An 18,660-nucleotide genomic window follows, 5' to 3' on the forward strand; every position below is an offset into this window, starting at 1 on the left:
TGGCATCTGCGTGCGACTAGTACTACCAGTGAAGCACTAGTTGTTAACGAAGGGAATTTTACTGTATGTCACTAGTCAACTGGTGCAATTTTGTCCCACTTGTAACGTAGTTGTCCTAACAGTGGGCCAAAGTTGTCTTACTAGTGAGGACAAAGCAAGTACTAGTACAAGGACTTTAAGGTTGTACTAGTAGGCCAAAAGGGGCTCTAGTAGAAGCAAAACCTTTACTAATAAGACAGTCATTCTACACGTGAAAAACTGCACTAGTTGACAACCGCTAGTACTACTCGTGACATAAAATTCTACTGGTTAACACCAGTGCTTCACCAGTAGTACTAGCTGTCAACTAGTACCACAGTTTTGCCTCACAAGTAACAATGTTGCCCTACTAGTATGCCAAAGTTGTCCTACTAGTGTGACGAGATTACATATAGTAGTGGGGAAAAAAACCTTAGTAGTAAGAAAGTTGTTATACTAGTGTGCTGAATCATCTTACTAGTGATGACAAAGACTACTAGTAAATGAACATTAAGTTGGATCTCAAGGATATGCAACTAGAGGGTGCGCTAGTAGGTCAAAAGTAGTGGGGAAAAAAACCTAGTACGCTCTTTGTCCTTACTCCTAGGACAATTTTAGCATACTAGAAGGGAAACTACATGTTACTAGTGACGTAAAATTGAAAATTAGTTGACAGCTAATACTACTAGTAACATTATATCTTTTTCCAGCGCTTCACTAGTACCGGCAGTACTAGTATTGCGCAGAAAGACAAAACAACGCTGAGCTGAGATTCAACTAGTGTGGTGAATTGCCTTACTAGTGATAACAAAGAGCGTACTAGTACATGGACCTTTAGTGGGATAATTCAGTGCACTAGTAGAATGGCTGTTTTACTAGCAAGTTTTTTTCCCCACAACTAGTGCCACTTTTGGCCTACTAGTACTGCCTTGGTAAGAAATAAATGCTCAAAAGGTTTTCCATATACATCATCTCAATGTTTGTTTTCGTTATTTTTTTAAATACACATATATATATATATATATTTTCAAATTTTTATTATGAAATAATCCGGCTCGGAGCTACTCTCCAGTAAGAAAATATAAACGCGGCGTACGTGAAATACTTTCATCACGATATGTCACTCAATCATGCTTCACCACTTCAAGTGACCCTTGTGGAGAAATGAGACCCACCCCAAAAAAAAAAATGTAAATAAAAAATCACGTTTGTCTTTAATGTTGTTGCATAATTGTGTTACACACACACACGCGTAGATTTTATTTGCTCAATGACGTGTCGATCGACACAAGTCACACACGACGCTTTTCATTGCGAGACACTTTTGTTGCCTTCTCCTCGAATTTCCATTGTGTCGGATTTTGCACAGCAAAAAAAAAAAAAAAAACCCCAAAAGAATAAATGTGTCCGTTTTCCCCTCAGGACAAACGGCATTTGCACAATGACTTTGCTTTTTGTACAATTTCGTGTTCCGTTTCCAGGATGTTTGTTCAGATGATGTCATGATTTCAAAAATGAGCGAAAGTGCACCCGATGCGAAAAATGTTGTATTCCCATCGCGTCCCGCCCGCCACGTCGTCGGTTCTATTGCTGAAGCCGGCGAAAAGCGAGGAGGAGGAAGGACGAATTTGCTTTTGGGGCGAGTTACTTCATTCCTCTGCGCAGCATCTGATTGGCGGCGATGAGCATGACGCTGATGATGAACGCGATGGCGAAGGCACAGATCAGGCTTTTGCGCACACACGTGTGCTTCTCCTGTTGCGTGGGGCTCGCTGTGGGAACATTCAGACACTTTCAGGCACTTTGACAAACGCAAAGGTGTGGTAGCAGGAGTAGTTGTGTGTTTGTTCATAGTCGTAGTGTGTGCGGTGGTCGCAGTTGTAGTACTCACTGTCGATGTCGACGTGGGACTCGGCGCTGTTGAGGTGTTTTTCCTCGGTCATGATGATGTTCTCGATGTCCTTCATGGTGAGGTGGTCCCGGAAGGTGTCGTACAAAAGACGCTTGAGCTCGTCCACCGTCAGCTTCTGCATGTCGCACTGACGGCCACATTTCGGTTGACAAAACGAAAAAAAAAAAAAGTCTTATTCTCATTGTTGTTACTGTGTTGAGATGAGATGAGAACTTTTGAGGGCAAGGAAACGTATTTGCTTAAGAGGGCGTACAGAATGGAGCCTTCGTTATTTTTCCACGTGAAAATATACTGAATTTAATTGACAGCGTATCGTAAGACACGCACAAAAGAAGCGGCGGCGGTGTTCTGTTTTTGTACTGCGTCTCGTATCGCGCACTTGACTGACCTTCCAGAAGACGGAATCGAAGTCCGCTCCGTGGAACTTATCGGGCATTCCGGCCGCAGACAGTTTGGGACCGAGCAACGTGACAAACTCGTCGAAGTCCACCTGACCGTCACCTGAGACCACACACACGCGTACACGTGGATGCCCCGTGACTACAAGTGATCCCGTTTTCGGGAGCCTCACCATCCATGTCCAGCCTCTGGATGATGACTTCCAGCTCCACCTCGTTGGGCATGTACCCCAGGGAACGCATGGCCATGCCCAGCTCCTGTTTGGAGATGAAACCGTTCCCGTCGCGGTCGAACACTTTGAACGCCTCTCGGATTTCTGACGGACAAGACAGACAACGCCGCGTGTGTGCGTAAACAATACGGAACAATACATCACGTGTAAACAAGTCAACATCTGTGTAAACAATGTGTAAAGATACCACACGTGCAAACAATTCAACATCTGTAGAAACTGTCATGTGTGTTTACAATGGGAGATGTGTGTAAACAATAACACCTGAATCCAAAATATCACATGCAAAAACAATTTTACGCCTGTGTCATCAAGATGTCACGTGTAAACAATACATTATATGCAAACAATTCCACGTGTGTAAACAAATGTCACGTTAACAATATCACATGTAAACAAGACGCGTGCGAACAATACAACGCGTGTGTAAGCAATACAACACGCGTGTAAACAATACGCAACCCGAAACGGCTTCCCATTGTGTTCAGGGACTCTTTGAGGCCGCTATCACGTACAGACTTGATTGATTTTTCTCCCGGTTTGTAAAAGAAGCTTATGTTTGATCTCAAGCTGGCGCAACAAGAGCACGGATCGCGGCCGAAACGGCAAAAAGCTGCCAGACGACGACGCTCTAAGCACAATTGCTTGTGACAGAACGGCGCGCCACCGTGCGTGCGTGCGCGCGCGTTTCATGAAGTGCTTTTTGGCAAGCGCTTCTATTGGCTGCTCCGCTCCAACTTGCATCCCGATATTCTGTTTGAAGTGATAAAGCTTCGAGCGCGAAAAGGCGGCCAGCCACTCTTTGTCATTTACAGTACGTGACGTATTTGTTGGCTTCTGACAAGAAGGAGCATCGAGGTGAAGATGTAGACCGCTTTGTTAGCTTTTTGCGCTGGCTATTTGTGATCAAAAGTTAACGTTTGTGCAAAAGAAGAAGAAAGTGGACCACCACTTTGTGAGCAAAGAACTGATTTGGATCTTGGATCCTGAAGAAGCACTGAGTTAAGAAGATGGACTGCTAGGTTAGATTCCCGAGCTAGCCATCAGCTAGCATTTGTGCTTACGCTAACTTTCTCACTGTCGCGCCTACATGGACGGGTGTTGTTTGCGTACGTTTGGCTTTTCCTTTGTTTATTGTTTTTTTTTCCTCACGCTGCGTTGCTCGAACGCGACACGCTCCTCCTCGTCTACATTCTTCACGTGACCGATCAAATTTGTGTCGAAGCATTTCGATGACGTCGTTCCCCACGACGTACTTCAGTTGTGCGCAGACTGCAAATAATGTACGTGTTGTTCGTCTGAGACACCGCAAAATAGTCCCAGACCGATGACGCATTTTTTAACCGACTTGATTGAACAAAACTTTATTTGGCCGTCAGATAGTTACAGTACTGCGCCACAAGACACGTGACGAGGCTAAAAAGAAACCAGCTTTCGGATTCATACGCAACGGCGACGCGGAGTTAAATGTCTTGTGCGGAGCCGATCGACGGCGAATGACGACATGAAAGCCGATCAGCATAAAATGCTAATTATCGGCCGATACCGATCACGCCGATCAGGTCGGCGTAAAGTCTATGTAAAAGCAGACAAAAGCTGACCACCTTTTGTGAGCAAAAGACTGATTTGGATCATCTGTTTATGCTGTTTGACAATAAGGATCACTCAGGAAAGATGTACACCGCTACGGTACGTTAGTTTCTCTCGTTGGCTGCCAGCTAGCTATTTGGGATCAAAAGGTAGAGATGAAAGACAACCACTTTTTTTGTGAACAAAAGACTGATTTGGCTCATCTATTTTTTGCTGTTTTACAAGAATGATCACTGAGTGAACATGTACACCGCAACATTAGCTTATTGTGCTAGCTGCTAACCTGGGTATTTGTGATCAAAAGGTTGAGTGTTGTATCTTTGTGTGAAAAGAGAGAAAAGTTGATCCGCTTTTTGTGAACAGATTTGGATCTTCTGTGACAGTTTTTGTGCTTTTTGACAAGAACGAACTGAGTTAAACCATAACATAAACCGCTACGTTAGCTTGTCGCAATAGTCGCCAGCCAGTTATTTCTGGGCAAAAGGAATATTGTTCTATTTTTGCATTATGTGTATGGTTTACATTCAATTAGAATAAAAAATTGTACATTCAAACTAGCTTATCGCTAACATATAATGGGCAATGACATTGACAGGCTAATGGAATTTAGCATAGATGTTATGGTAATTCTAAACCTTCAAACAACTGCTACTTTAACACACACACACAGCAACACATACAAACAGAGCGTACAAAAATACACATGGGCATATGTTCTCTCTGCTCTGTCTCACACACACACACACACACACACACGCGCACACACACACACACACACACGCGCACACAGACGCACAAAGTGCATCGGCCTACATTACAGCTGGCGGCGTGGCTGGAGTGTTTTTATCTCCTTTGAGCACCGAACTTGATTCAATGTCATGACCCGGTGCCAATAAGTCAAGAATGAATTCACTCAGCCTGCTCGCTGGCGGCCGCCGGATTGCCGATTGGTTTTTGCTGTTGTTGTTGGTTTTTTTGGGGTTTTTTTTCCACCGACAGACGTGAACATTCAAGAAAACAGCTGAAACCACAACGTAGCGCCGTGATACGCTTTGATAGACGCTAATGCTCAGTTTTCATTAAGTTCCGAGCCACTTGCGGTCGTTCTCCCCTTGAAGCTGTAAATGCTAATGCTAAGCTAGCAGGAAGGCGGAGGCAAGTGACAAAAGAACAGCAGAAGGACAAAAGGCTTAAAAACAAGGAGAGCAAACACACTCGGAGTAATTGCGAGGCACAGCTGGTTAGGACACAAGGGCAACGACTGGGAAGAGTTTCAGGCGGAACCGCAGACGGACGGACGAACGGGATTGGACCGCTCGCATTCAGACTGATTACGAGACAGCTGGGTCCGACGCAAGGGCGGAGGGACATCACTGATGACAAAAAAAACCCCGAAAGAATCAGTAGACTGAAGATAGAAGCTAATTAACTAAGATTATAACCACCCCCCCCGCCCCCCCAAAAAAAAAAAAAAACACGATAGAGGACAAAACCAGGTCAACATTAGGGAATGTAAGTTGGAGCAATTAAATACATTCCCACGCTAGCCTGATTTAGGGTACAAAGCACTTATTTAGACCCAAATATAACGAGCACTGAGGTTACAATTAACTAAATGTACACGACGCAAGACAACATAATTCAAAAAACGAACCCAAGACGGCACAAAAGAAGGTTAACCATAAGGAATGTGAGCCAAAAACACACTTGGAAACAAAGATGACGAACAGGTTGTAATTCCACTTGTCTTTGTTTGATGTTTACTTTGACAGTAAAGGTGCGGCAATAAACGGGTTTTTGAAAAACCACTATCTCTCGGGCAGGGTCATTAAAAATCAAGCGGTATTATGTCTGCGAGAGCAATTTTGGCTTTGGTTTCGTTTGAAGACATTTTCCATTTTGTCATGTGTTTACATTTGATTTATGGCTCAGTTTTAGTTTGTGCAAAGCTAAATATTTAAAGTCACCCCACCCTCCCAAAGCAGCATCAGCATCATTTATCACACTTTGTCATTCATAAGAAACTCAAATATTTGCTGCCAATGTCCCAGCGGATTGATGGCGTTGAAAACGGCCTGCAAAGCCAACACGCCTCCTTGTTTGTTTTAGCTTATTTGTCGCGCTGACTTCCCGTGCGAGCGCTTTTATTTCTCATCTGCACGGCGCAGAGAAGCCGAGCGGTGACTTCTGAAGCGGGACTTGAAAGAGTTTTGACCTTCCGCGTGGCATCCAAATAAAACCCTTGGTGACATTTGGGACCAGGGGACACGTACGACCTCCGGGAAGCGTCACGTCAACGCCTGCCAAGACGAAAGTATTTCCTCAAATAGTTGTCATCCCTCTGGTACACTGTTTCCTAAACTTTACAAATGAGAAAAATGTGACCGCACGGCACCGAACAAAAATGTCACAAGTTACAGTGTGGCTTTTTTTTTTTATTTGAGGGTTGATGACGAGTACTGGTGAGTTCTGGCGCCGGTCGTATACGTGGGCGACCATCTGCTCCGACGCGCTGGATCGCAGCCATCCATTCAGAGCTTTAAGGGCTGATTAATCATTGTTGACTTGTTGCACCAGGAGGCTTTGGCATCATTTCTTTAGCTGACATCCATATTAACATCTTTACCGGTTTGTTGTTGTTGTTGTTTTTGTTTTTTTTTTAAATGTGTGAGAGCCCACACATGACAAGGAAAAAATGGGCACGTTGACTGGTCTTATTTGTAATGCAGAGCCACAATAATAATAACAATAATAATAATAATTTAAAAAAATCATCGTATCAAATAATGGAGTGAGATTATGGAACAGACTGAAGCTGGAGCTGAAACAATCAGAATGTCCAAACATCAACCGGTTCAAAAACAAATACAAACAAACGATCTTTACCAAATGTAACTTAGTTATAATAATTATATGGGATTATAAGGACGTAGAGCTAGGGGTCGGAGTAAATAAGTTTGACTCCTTTTTTGAAGATATATCAATTTAACTAGATTTTTATTTTATTTTAGTTGAAATCTTGTCTGTTTTGTTGTATTTCTGTCACTTTCTTACATGTTCAAAATAAATAATTCAATCAAGCAATCGTGTGTGTGTGTGTGTGTGTCTGTTCTTGTAATACCAACATCAACCTGTGGGAGGCAGCACAGTGCAACACAGCAATCTGACTGCCGGAAAGTATAAAAAAGAAGAAGTTTTTTTTTTGTTTTGTTGTGTTTTAAAGAAAAATATGTACTTTTGAGAAAAGAAACTACATTACATTGAAAAAAAATGTGCATTTATCTGGAAAAGAATACTTTATATTTGCGAACAAAAATTGTAACCCTTTGGGAATAAAGTCACATTTTTCCCCTAGAAAATCCGGTAATTGCAACATTGTAATTGCAAACTTTTCCTGGTGACTAGCCCTCCTATTTTTTTAAAAACTAAAGTTCATTAAAGTCTTCGTAAAGGAGGTTGAATTCTGCAATTCATTTTCCGTGTCACATTAACGTTGGCGGACAGAGGCTGCGCTCAAGTGCATTTTAGCGCAGTTGCATAGTCGGGAGCTCATTAAAATAGTTTTGCGTATCGCCCATCTGGGCGCGGCGGCCGTATGCGCGTATACAAGCATAAATATGATTAGCGGGAGTCATCAAAACCAGTCGAGCAACTTTGAAACCAAGCCGCGATGAGAAGACAGTGGACAAGCCTTTTCATTGGGTACAGCACTGTGCAGTCATTCACTCAGCGCTAACGGAAAATTGAGCCACTGAGAACGAGAGTGGGCTAACTCCAGTCAGGTCATTTTGGAGAAAGGCAGACCTTTTAGATGAATACTGATCTACTGTAAGTCAAGGTTTGGTTTCAACGTTGACAGAGAGTCCACGAATGCACTCAGCACTTGTTCCATCAACGCAGCAGTGGGCCAACATCCCAGAAAGTCAAGTTCGGAGTTTGATAGTTGAGAAGATGAGAAGTTGAGATGATGCTGGCATCAGTGAGCATTTTTTTAATCCACAAAAGTTCTTGAAGAAGCACAGAAAAACCTCCAATAAACGTTTTCAGAATTGCTTCCCTCCACTCAAAAAACAGCTGCTTTCGGAGTTTAGCGCTAGCGCAGTTAAGTTTAACATGGGTGAACAAACTATCAATAATCAACCTTTTGCAGCAAATTTATGTTGCGACTGCAGCTAGCAGATGTCAAAGTCGAAGTCCACGCAAGAAGAAAAAGAAATGCGAAAGCCCTTCACATCAAACGGGAACAAATCTGATTTCAGGTCCCTCACTTTCCTTTTTATCAAATGAACTCCAAAATGTCAAACCAAACTGAAAAAATGGATATAATGAAAGTCCGTTAGCTTAAGGCTAACATTGACTGGACAATGCCATCGAAAGGCTGATGGAAACTAGCATAACTTTTACGATCATTATAAACCCGCAGACAAATGCTAACTCACGGAGCAGCAATACGTATGAGCGGAGCGTCCCAAAAAGTCGAATAATTCATGTTTAATAAAACGCCAGGATGTTCACCCGACCCATATGCAGTCATTTCATCCAACAGAAGTCTGCGAGTTACACGCCGGAGACGGGCTTAGCCGAAATTAGCATTGACGTGACGCTAATTGTAAACCTTCAAACAACTGCTACTGGAAGAAATGTGCCGCCTCTTCTTCTGACTCTTAATTACGTTGCACCTCTTCCAGTAAAGCTCAGTGCTGCCCGACATTCTGTGGCACAACGCGGTACTGCGCTGGCGGCGCGCAACTCTAAATTTGGACCCGGCTGTACGGTACACAGCAAAAATCCATTAAAAAAAAAAAAGAACATCATCGTAACACAATCGTAATTTTGCGTGTTTGTAACAGTACTTGAAATGTCAACTCACGCCAAAATCGGTTATCTTCACATGCAGTTTTGACGACGTAGGGACATATTGTTTAAGAGTATGCGAGAGTGAGGCGTACGTGTGAATGGGAACGCTTGTTGGCCAGTTTGTGCCCTGCGATTGGCTGGTGACCAGTCCAGGATGAATCCCGCTTCTCTCGCCAAAACGTCAGCTGGGATAGACACTCTCGCTCTGACGCCGTCAATGAGGTCAACCGCTGGAAAAAAACACATGGCTACAAATGCGCAGATGTACCTAATCTTGTGACCATTTCGCGTCACTATGATTTCTATTGAGCCCATTTACAAAATAACTTATTTCTAGGTATTTTAAAATCATCAAGCCTATGATTATATAATTCATATTTGAGGAAAGTTACCGTTTTTCGGGACTGGTGTCGACTCGTCGACTTTTACCAGGGTGTTATTTATTTATTTCGTATATGTACTTTTGCCACTTGTGATTCCGAGTCCGAATGTTTTCGAAATGTTAACATTTCAATTTTTGGACTCACCCTCCAGCTCGTCTTCGGGCAGACTGACGGGGGCCCGGTAGGCGAGGACGTCCGGGATGGTGCACAGCCCCTTGTACATGAACCTGGTGGTGACGGCGCGCACCGGCATCTCTGCGTCGAGGAGAGCGAGCCGACCGCCGGGCGAAGATCCTCATGCAGCCCCGCGCCCCCAAAAGCTCTTCTCCCCCCTCCGCAAAATAATCCTCCTTTTTTGTCCTCTTCTCCTCCCGGTGCAACTTCAGCGCTCCTCCTGCATGATTTCCTGGCCGCAGTATTTGAAGACGCAACACGGCGGCCGAGTCGAATGTCTGCGAGAAGACGACGACGCGCAGTAAGAGGGGCAAACACCCCCCCCCCCCCAAAAAAAAAAACCCAGAATCAGCTCACATTGTGTTGCATGTGCCAACTACTTTGAGGCTCCTCGGTGCGGCACTAAAGCGCCTTTAAATGGTCACCGCGAGCAGGGAAGCATCCGGAAGACAGCGAGGGAGGAAGGAGCATCGTGAGACGTTTCCAGGGATTCCTGGGTGACCCCCTTCCCTTCCCTTCCCTTCCCTTCCCTTGTCTCAGTCACTCCACTACTGAGTGCGGTACTCACCCACACACCCACTCTATCTCTCTCTCTATAGCGCGCGCACACACACACACGCACGCACGTACACACACACACACACACACACATGCACACACAGACTTATCCGTGGACACACACACACGTCCACAAACTAGGGGGTTTGGGGACTAACTATACATGTAACAAGATGACGTAATTTAATTATAAAATGTATGCAATTGTAATCCGTTACATTACCGGGAGAAAACGTGTCATTAAATTACATTTGCTTTCGGAAATTTCCATGATTGCAATTTTAGTTACATTTAAAAAATATCCCCCAAAATTCAGATAATCATTTCCCCCCCCCATCATCTCACGTCCTCCTTTTAAAGCCGACGCTTGTGATTGGCTGTCTCTGGTCACGTGCCGTTCCGCCGCGGTAGTCTCAAACATGACGTATTTTTCCAAATATGACCTCCAAGCGCCACCTTGTGGTGCAATCTATCAGTTTGTCTGAAAATCCCTTTTTTCGAGGAAACTGTGTTAGTGCCAATGGCATGGGTAACTTCCACGTCTGTGAAGGCACCGTTAATGCTGAAAGGTACAAACGGGTTTTGGAGAAACATACGCTGCCATCCAAGCGACGTCTTTTTCACGGACGCCCCTGCTTATTTCAACAAGACAATGCCAAACCACATGCTGCACGTGTGACAACTTGCGTGGCGCATTATGAAGCGTCAAATACGACAACGGAGACCCCGGACTGTTGAACGGCTGAAGCTGTACATGGAGCGAGACTGGGAAAGAATTCCACCTGCAAAGCTTCAACAATTAGTGTCCTCCGTGGCCAAACCTTTATTGAATGTTGTTCAAAGAAAAGGTGAAGTAACACCGTGGTCAACACGACCCTGTCCCAGCTTTTTTGGGACCTGCTGCAGCCATAAAATTCCAAGTTCATGATTATTTGCTAAAAGCAATCAAGTTTATCAGTTTGAACATTAAATAAATATCTACACCACCAAACCAACCAACCAACCAAGTAGCCAATCTATTTCACAAATTAGCTAACGAATGAATTGCTTTCATGCAAATCTTGTTAATTTTTAATTGGTAACATTTTTAATTGATGTCTGTTTACCCCTCCACTGTTGATTTGTGTTCCCATCACTTTTTATTATTATTGTTATTATTCCCATTTTACGAGCCGAGTCTTTGTTTGCATCCACTGATGATGATGATGATGAGATTATGCAAAGCACTTTCATCTTGTTTCGAATTGGACTTCATGTCCATTCTTTTGATGAATGGACAGTTTATAGAGATAAATTGCAAGAAAGATAATATAGCCGCGACAATAAGAATGATTTCAGTGTATTTATGTGTTGTCGTCTTGTCTCAGGGGGAAAAAAATGACATTTAAACCTTATGTGTGTGTTGCTGTGTAACTCGTTTCCGCAACACCTGCAAGCGACTGCGGCACAAAAGCAAATTTACATTTTGATTTAAGAACAAACAAATCTCTCCTTGCCTGCTCCCCGATGGACTTTGTCGTTTCTGGAGATTTTCTTTCAGGGCACTTCAGATTCAATCTGCTCAAAAGTTCGGAGCGCAATGTGCGAAAAGAAGCGAGTCAGAACATCAACGGCAGCTGACGCTATCGTCCGAGCTCAAAGGAAAACGCGCACGCACGTGTGTAATTGTATTCCATTATATTACTGGCAGAAAATGTGTAATTCAATTACATTTGCTTTCGGAAATTTCCATGATTGCAATTTTAGTTACATTTTAAAAATACCCACGCAATTTCACCCCCCCATCATCTCACTTTGTCCTTTTAAAGCCGCCACTTGTGATTGGCTCTCTTTGGTCACGTGCCATTCTGCCGCGGTAGTCTCAAACATGACGTATTTTCCCAAATATGACCTCAACGCGAATCGATTAGTTTGTGTGACATTTTCAAACGGTTTGACCCATAGTTAACATTTGAACACAAAAGAACATTTGACTTTTGAACAGTTTTCTCTCTAGAATTTGGGACTTTTTTTTTGTTGTTGTTTTTTTTAAACGCAACATTCCATCAGCGATATTTCATCATGTTTTGCCGTCAGTTTAATATTTGTTTGAAGAGCAAATATGCAGTTAATTCCAAAATAATGATCTATGGTTGTAATCCTCTTTTTTTTTTTATTGAGGGGACATCCAAGGGTCATTCAAAATGAACAGAAATCATTAAAATGTCAGCAAATGTAATTATAATACATTGACAAAGTCATTGAAATCGTGACACTTTTATTACACGTTCAACTGGGTAACTGTTAAATGTAGCCTACTACATTTCCAAAGTAATCTTCCCAGCACTGGTCATATATCAGTTTATTAAATGTGTTATTAACCATATCATCTTACTGAAGGCCTCCACGAGCACAGTAAGCTTTGGACTTTTACGAGTCGGCAGCGTTAATGTCTGCGCCGACCTGGACTTTCTCCGCAGTCGTTACGGTAAAGTTAATTAAGACTCCAGCAGTAAGAAAGGTGAACACCCCCCACAGGGCAGAAATCGAGTAGGAATGCGGGGGGGGGGGGGCGCCCCCGCCGCCGCCGCCGTGCGACATCCATCAAGCATCCGATCAAAATCAAATGAAGCCCGAGTGCCGCAATGTTGCACCGACGCCACAGGGGGCAGCGGACCTGAACGCTATTCACGCACACACACAGATTGAGAATACCCGTAGATTTTTTATTTTTTTTCTAACTCCAAAGAAGCGGATGATGTCCAACGAACGAAAGCACGAAATCATAGAAATGTATGCGCGAGCATGGTGTGGGGGGGAAAAAAAAAAAAAAAAAAAAGCAACAAAAGAGGGAAGACTAAGTTCCGCGAAAAATGTTGCAAAAGTGTTGTTTGTTTTTACACGGTGCAACGCTGTACAGTGAGAGATTTCTTACAAGGAATAATGGCATTTCCATTCATTTCCATGGGCCAAGTTGATTTACGATATGTAAAAAGGAGAACATGACATTGATACTTAATGGCTTCTTCCTTTGCTCATGCGTATTACGTTAACGAGCTCATAATGGACCTCAGTGGACACTGACTGTTTCACTTAATGAGCGTGCAGCACGAACGCAATGCGCAGCCTGTCACTGTGAGATACTCGAATTGACATTCATATACGGTTACATACGTTCATTATTCACGCCACGGAGGAGGAGGAGGAGCGCGCGGTGGGCAGAGTCGATCTCCCGGGATCAGGCGGGTCATTTTGAAAACAAACAATTTGCGACAGCCGCAAATGCAATCGAATCCTTCAAGCTAACGGTGCAGAAACAAGTTAGAGGCGGGATGGAAAAGACAAAGAGAAAAAAAAAAAATCCCATCAGCGCTACCAACATCTAAACATTGTAGCGTCGAGGATTCATTTGCGATTATTGATTGCGTTTGTAATTGACTGAAGGACCTTTTAGTTACAGAAAGTATGAGGTCGCCCCTACAGGCAACGTAGGCGTGAGTAGAATGCTAATAGCGTAGCGACAAGAGCTACAGAATGCAGTCACACTCGCTTCACTTACTAAGCTGCGCATTTAACGGGAATAAATGTGGTTCCTTTTCATGAGGAAAAAAAAGGTGCAATATATGACAAGAAATAGTTGTCATGTAGCAAAAAAATAGTCATACGTTTACAAAAATAAAATCGAAACGATAAGAAAAAAAAAAAACACACACACTGAACCCACAAATGCGCATCGTACACAATAATGCAGCGGACCGCCGTTTATCGCAGGCAATACGAGAGAACTTGGATAAAAATTTAGATTTACCCCTCTCTCACACACACACACATTAAACGTAAACAAACATTTGAAAGTATTCCTCTGCACCTGTTCTAACTCTCTCGCTGTCAAGGAATGAGAAACTATCGTATAACATCACTTTCGGGAACCGAAAAGAAGACTCTCCAAATCAGAGGCAAAGCGTGCTTGTTCAACCCCATTTGTTACTTTCAGTTTACAGTGAAACTCTCACACAAAACAAGAGACAAACCGACATGTTCAAATAAAAAAATATATCTTTTAATCTATATCATAGATCATGTAGGGCTTTTTTATTATTTCTTTAGGTTCGTACAGTATACAGGCAAGTCCCAATTTAGAGTTGTGTGCCTTCAGTGTAGTACCACCTTAGGCCACAATTTTCCAGGCAGCACTGAGCTCCACTGGAAAAGATGCAGCGCAATTAAGAGCGAGAAGAAGAGGCAGCAAAGTTCCTCAACTAAGCTCCGGTAATGGCGGTCGTAACGAAGAGAAAATATGACCGTCGGTATTGTTGTATGTTAAAGCGGCAGCTTGAAGGTTTAGAATTACCGTAACATCGATGCTAATTCTCGTTAGACCGCCTGTGCTGTTTCGCATGATCTCTTATCATTAAGCTCGGAGGCTTTCGCCAGGCAGAGTGAAAGTCTGGCAAACGTCGGCTAGCTTAATGCTGACCGTTTGTTTATGAGGTCTCTCTTATATCGTGGATTTTCACCTACGGTGGGTAACCCTGAATGGTATCCCAAGAACAAGCGGCAGTTGCTTGAAGGTTGACAATTACAGTACCATCCATGTGAATTTCTTTTAGCCTGTCTCTGGCGTTTCACCTTATATGTTAGCATTAAGGTAGCCGACTTTCATTATACAAAATTGGTCTGGTCGAACCTTTTGGTGCTTTCAATATACAATGTTTACAGGGAACATCAACAGGGTGTGACAAATACTTTACACAGCCCAAGCAAGCTCTAATCTGGAGACCTTTACGAGCGAGTCTCTTCATTCCCTCAAAACGATGTCATACGATAGTTACCATTTCTTGACAGCATGAGGGAAAATGTTGCTAAGGAATACTTTTATAAAAAAAAAAAAAAAAAAAAAAAAAAAAGCGTCTTTGAATTAGTTTGTGTTTCAAGTACATGGGAGGGGTAAAACTGTAATGTTAACTTAAGGTTGGGTGGAATTTACTCGAACCTTCACAAGTGAACCTAATTTGAATGGAGTTAATTTATTTATCACAAACACATTGGGATGAACATATTGTACAGTGCCCGAGTGAGGAAAAAGCGCTACAGAAAATGGATGGATATTGGACAGTATATATTTTCATTTTATTGTATCTGTTCAAGTTGTGATGAAAAATGCAGCTGTCAGATGTTTTATTCATGGATCAAATTTCATTTTGGGGCAGACTTGATCGCACAATCGATTATTCCCGGACACACTTTTGAGGAAGGGGGGCGGGATTGTGCACTGTTACTGTCTTGGGTGTACATGTGTAATAACAAGCCATTATGACGGATCTCCTGCATTACCTGCGGCTCTGGCAGATGGCACGCTTTGTCATTAACGCCGCGCCCCGATGAATTATTCATCCCTGATCTGGCCGACCAATAGCGACGCAATCTCCCCGCGCCTCTTTGTTGAACGTTGAAACATCACGCCGCATCCGAGTGATGTATTAAAACATAACGAGGACGCCGGTCGGCGCTTCCCCGGTGCGCCGGAGGACAGAAGAGTTACTGAGAGGGGAGGAATAATTGATGACGCAACGCCACGGAAAATCCAGAAGCTTCATCAGCTGATGGCTGTTTCGGACGGAGGGGGAGGCGGCCTCCGCTGGCACCTCTGCCAGGGGCGGAAACTTAAAAAAAAGATATCAAACTGTCAACACCTCCGCTCACTCCCAAACATAAACGTGACAAGCCAATCGATAGAAAAGATGGAGACTTGTTGTTGAAGGTCTCACGGAGCAGAGAGAATACAAGCCTCAGGTATTGTCGGCTCTGTTTGTATGTGTTGCTGCTCCCGATGTGTTCAAGTAGCAAAATATGCTTATTTGCATTAGCCCGTCTATGCTGTTTTGCATTATACGTTAGCATTAAGCTGGCACGCTTTCATTATTACAGCGGTTAGGGTTAGCTCACCCTAACCCTGCCATCCAATTAAAACAAATATATTTACAAAAAAAACTCCATAATGTTGTACTTTATACAAGCTGTTTTGCCACATTTTTTTGCTTTCATTCTATGGACATTATGCCGCTCCTTCAGGTGTGCACACCTTGGCCACCGGAGGCAGTATACTACAGACACGCAGAGTTCCATGGAGACGGTCATCAGTTAGTTATAGTTTAGTTTAGTTTATAATCACCATAATCATAATATAACTAATGGATGATTTACTACAATACATGCCTGTGATTATTGCTATATTGTCGGTCTACATGTGTTGCTCCACTGTTTGTGTACAACTACCCTTCGTGTGAAGCATTATGACGCCCTGACATCGATTCTATTTGTTAGCCCATCTATGGCATTTTGCATTGTTTGTAAGTATTAAGCTAAACTGACTTCATTAAGGCAAAGCTATGTGGTTTATTGAAAGGTGTAATTCTTGTTTCTTGTTTTTAGTTTGACAATAAACGTCAGCAGGGAGTGGCAATGAAAAGCTTGAAGCATCTCAAGTCACCACTGCAAAAACTTTGTGCTAAGCAAGTTATAGCTCACGTCCCCAAGATGCTGCGGTAAAAAGCCGACAAGTCGAATCGCCACAAAATCCCAGCGGGTGAAATTCGGACCTTTTGTGAACGTGTGACGCTATCTCCAGCCTGATGTCCTTTGACTTTGTCTGTTTAATCCCACCATCAGGAGAGCATGGCAGCCACCTGCACCCCCTCTAGCAGATCCACCCCCCCAAAAAAAAAAGATCCCGGCTTTCAATCGACACGATGCCGCAAAGTGAGGGACGAGGCGGAGGTTTACAACACGTCTCGGACTCAGCTATTTTCAACACTAAATTGGTTAACGATGAGTAAAAATAAGACGACGTGGTGACAGACCACGTCGTCTTTGCTTTTTTTTTTTTTTTTTTTTTTTTTTAAATTGACCATTTTTGGACATATGATGTTTCTGTTCAGTTCATTAAAGACAGAAAAACTACCAAAACCAAGATTCAGTACCACTGTGAAGCGAGCTGAAATAAAGGGAATTATTACACTGAAACTCTCAACATGTGCATAAATTAAAAGGTGTGAGAAATCCAAAATCAAGCATTCAAATGTATGATCAGTGCACCAGGAAGTTGGAGAAGCTCCGCGGGTCCTCGCGGGCCGGACCGGCGAGCCGGCGGTTTCCGTATTGCCGATTTTTGTTGTTGTTGTTGTTGTTGTTGTCTTTCTGCGCGCTAATTGAAAGTGTGCAGGTGTGATGCTCGGCGCTCGGGGACTTCATTAGTACAGAGAGAGCGTTCACCTGACCCATTTTGGGAGATCGCTTTCTGACATCCCAACTTCGCCTGAGACACCGCAAGCGTATGATTCGTTTATCGCTTTGCCACGTGGATCCACGGAGAGGCCGGCTGGCGGGCCCGGAGACTCCGATCAGGTCTTGCGGGGTCCACCCTCACCCTAGTGGTGATCCGCCCCTACTCGTGAAGCTAATGAATGACTAATTACAGCGGCGGGGTCTCTGGGGGGGCTAAGGGAAGGATGCATTTATTGCTTTAACTTGCTTGTTTGTTACGATGAGGCTCCCTGTCTCATTTCAATTCGCTTGCCGCAGAGTTGCTCTTAATGAGTCGCACACGTACTCGCACACACACACACACACACACACACATACTGAAACTCATGCTTACACACAGGCGCCTACCGCTCCCACACACACACTGGCGTACACTCCCGTCCACACGTATGCGCGTGCACTCATTCCTTCACACTAGAACACAGCCGCCGACGTGCACACGCAGCGGCGGGTGAAAATCTTATTCCGCTGCGTCAAGCGGGGCAGCCCGTCTCCATCTAATTTGCATTTCAAAATGCTGCAATCTTTTTAGCTCCCACGAAATTGGGCGTCGATAGGGCGGGTGCCTCGGTGGAGGACGCCACGCAAACCTGCCCGTGCTCTCCAATATTCCTACCAAAAGACCAGCGTGGAGCACATGACAGGATTCATCCTTCCCGGATTGGGAGACTTAATCCAATTGCACAGCGATGGCTCACACACATCGTCGCGGGGGGGCTCCCTAATACTTTGAATCAACATTAGCGCGTTAAATACACGCACCGATTACTTTTCACCTCAGCTGCACTGGCAGGATCACAGGCCGCATTACGCAACGCCAGATTTGACTCACTTGGAAGCTCAGATGTTTTTTTTTAGCTTTTTAAACCCCCCCCTCCCAAGGCAAGACAAGCATTTCTTGACCTAATTCTCCAAAAACACGATTGAGTGTATCCCCACCACCCAGAATGTAGGTCACCGTTTTACGAAGTCTTACTGAAAGGCCGCCGAGCTTGTAGAGTCAAACACACAACGGCCTGTAACGTTCCGCAAAGGCTTCATCAGTCGTGCTTATCGCATTGTGGAACGCTGACATTTTGGTTTGGTGGAGAAAAAGTACTTAGAACATTTCTGTGATGCACCGATGCTATACAGTACGGTGTTACTCCGCTAATCGCAGATTTTTAAGTGTAAATCTTTTGCAACGGTGATGGGATTTTGCGGTACACAGATAAGATTTAGAGTTGTGCACCTTC

General features: G+C 43.7%; 1 protein-coding gene across 2 annotated transcripts; it reads right to left on the reverse strand.

Annotated features, from left to right (window-relative positions):
• Positions 1–1,411: 1,411 nt before the first annotated feature.
• cabp7b (calcium binding protein 7b) lies at positions 1,412–9,716 on the reverse strand. Of its 2 annotated transcripts, XM_061698793.1 has the most exons (5): positions 9,536–9,716; positions 2,502–2,645; positions 2,319–2,431; positions 1,910–2,057; positions 1,412–1,790 (listed from the first exon to the last, which is right to left on the reverse strand). In XM_061698793.1, exons 1-5 carry the CDS (start codon positions 9,642–9,644, stop codon positions 1,663–1,665), a joined length of 642 nt encoding a protein of 213 aa, XP_061554777.1. In that variant the 5' UTR covers positions 9,645–9,716; the 3' UTR covers positions 1,412–1,662. The 2 variants fall into 2 exon arrangements, with proteins under 2 accessions (XP_061554777.1, XP_061554776.1); XM_061698792.1 differs by lacking the exon at positions 9,536–9,716 and having other exon boundaries at positions 2,502–3,044.
• Between the last annotated feature and the right edge of the window lie 8,944 nt (positions 9,717–18,660).

The sequence above is a fragment of the Phycodurus eques genome, chromosome 15 (assembly GCF_024500275.1).
Source record: "Phycodurus eques isolate BA_2022a chromosome 15, UOR_Pequ_1.1, whole genome shotgun sequence".
In the NCBI taxonomy this organism is placed as follows: Eukaryota; Metazoa; Chordata; class Actinopteri; order Syngnathiformes; family Syngnathidae; genus Phycodurus; species Phycodurus eques.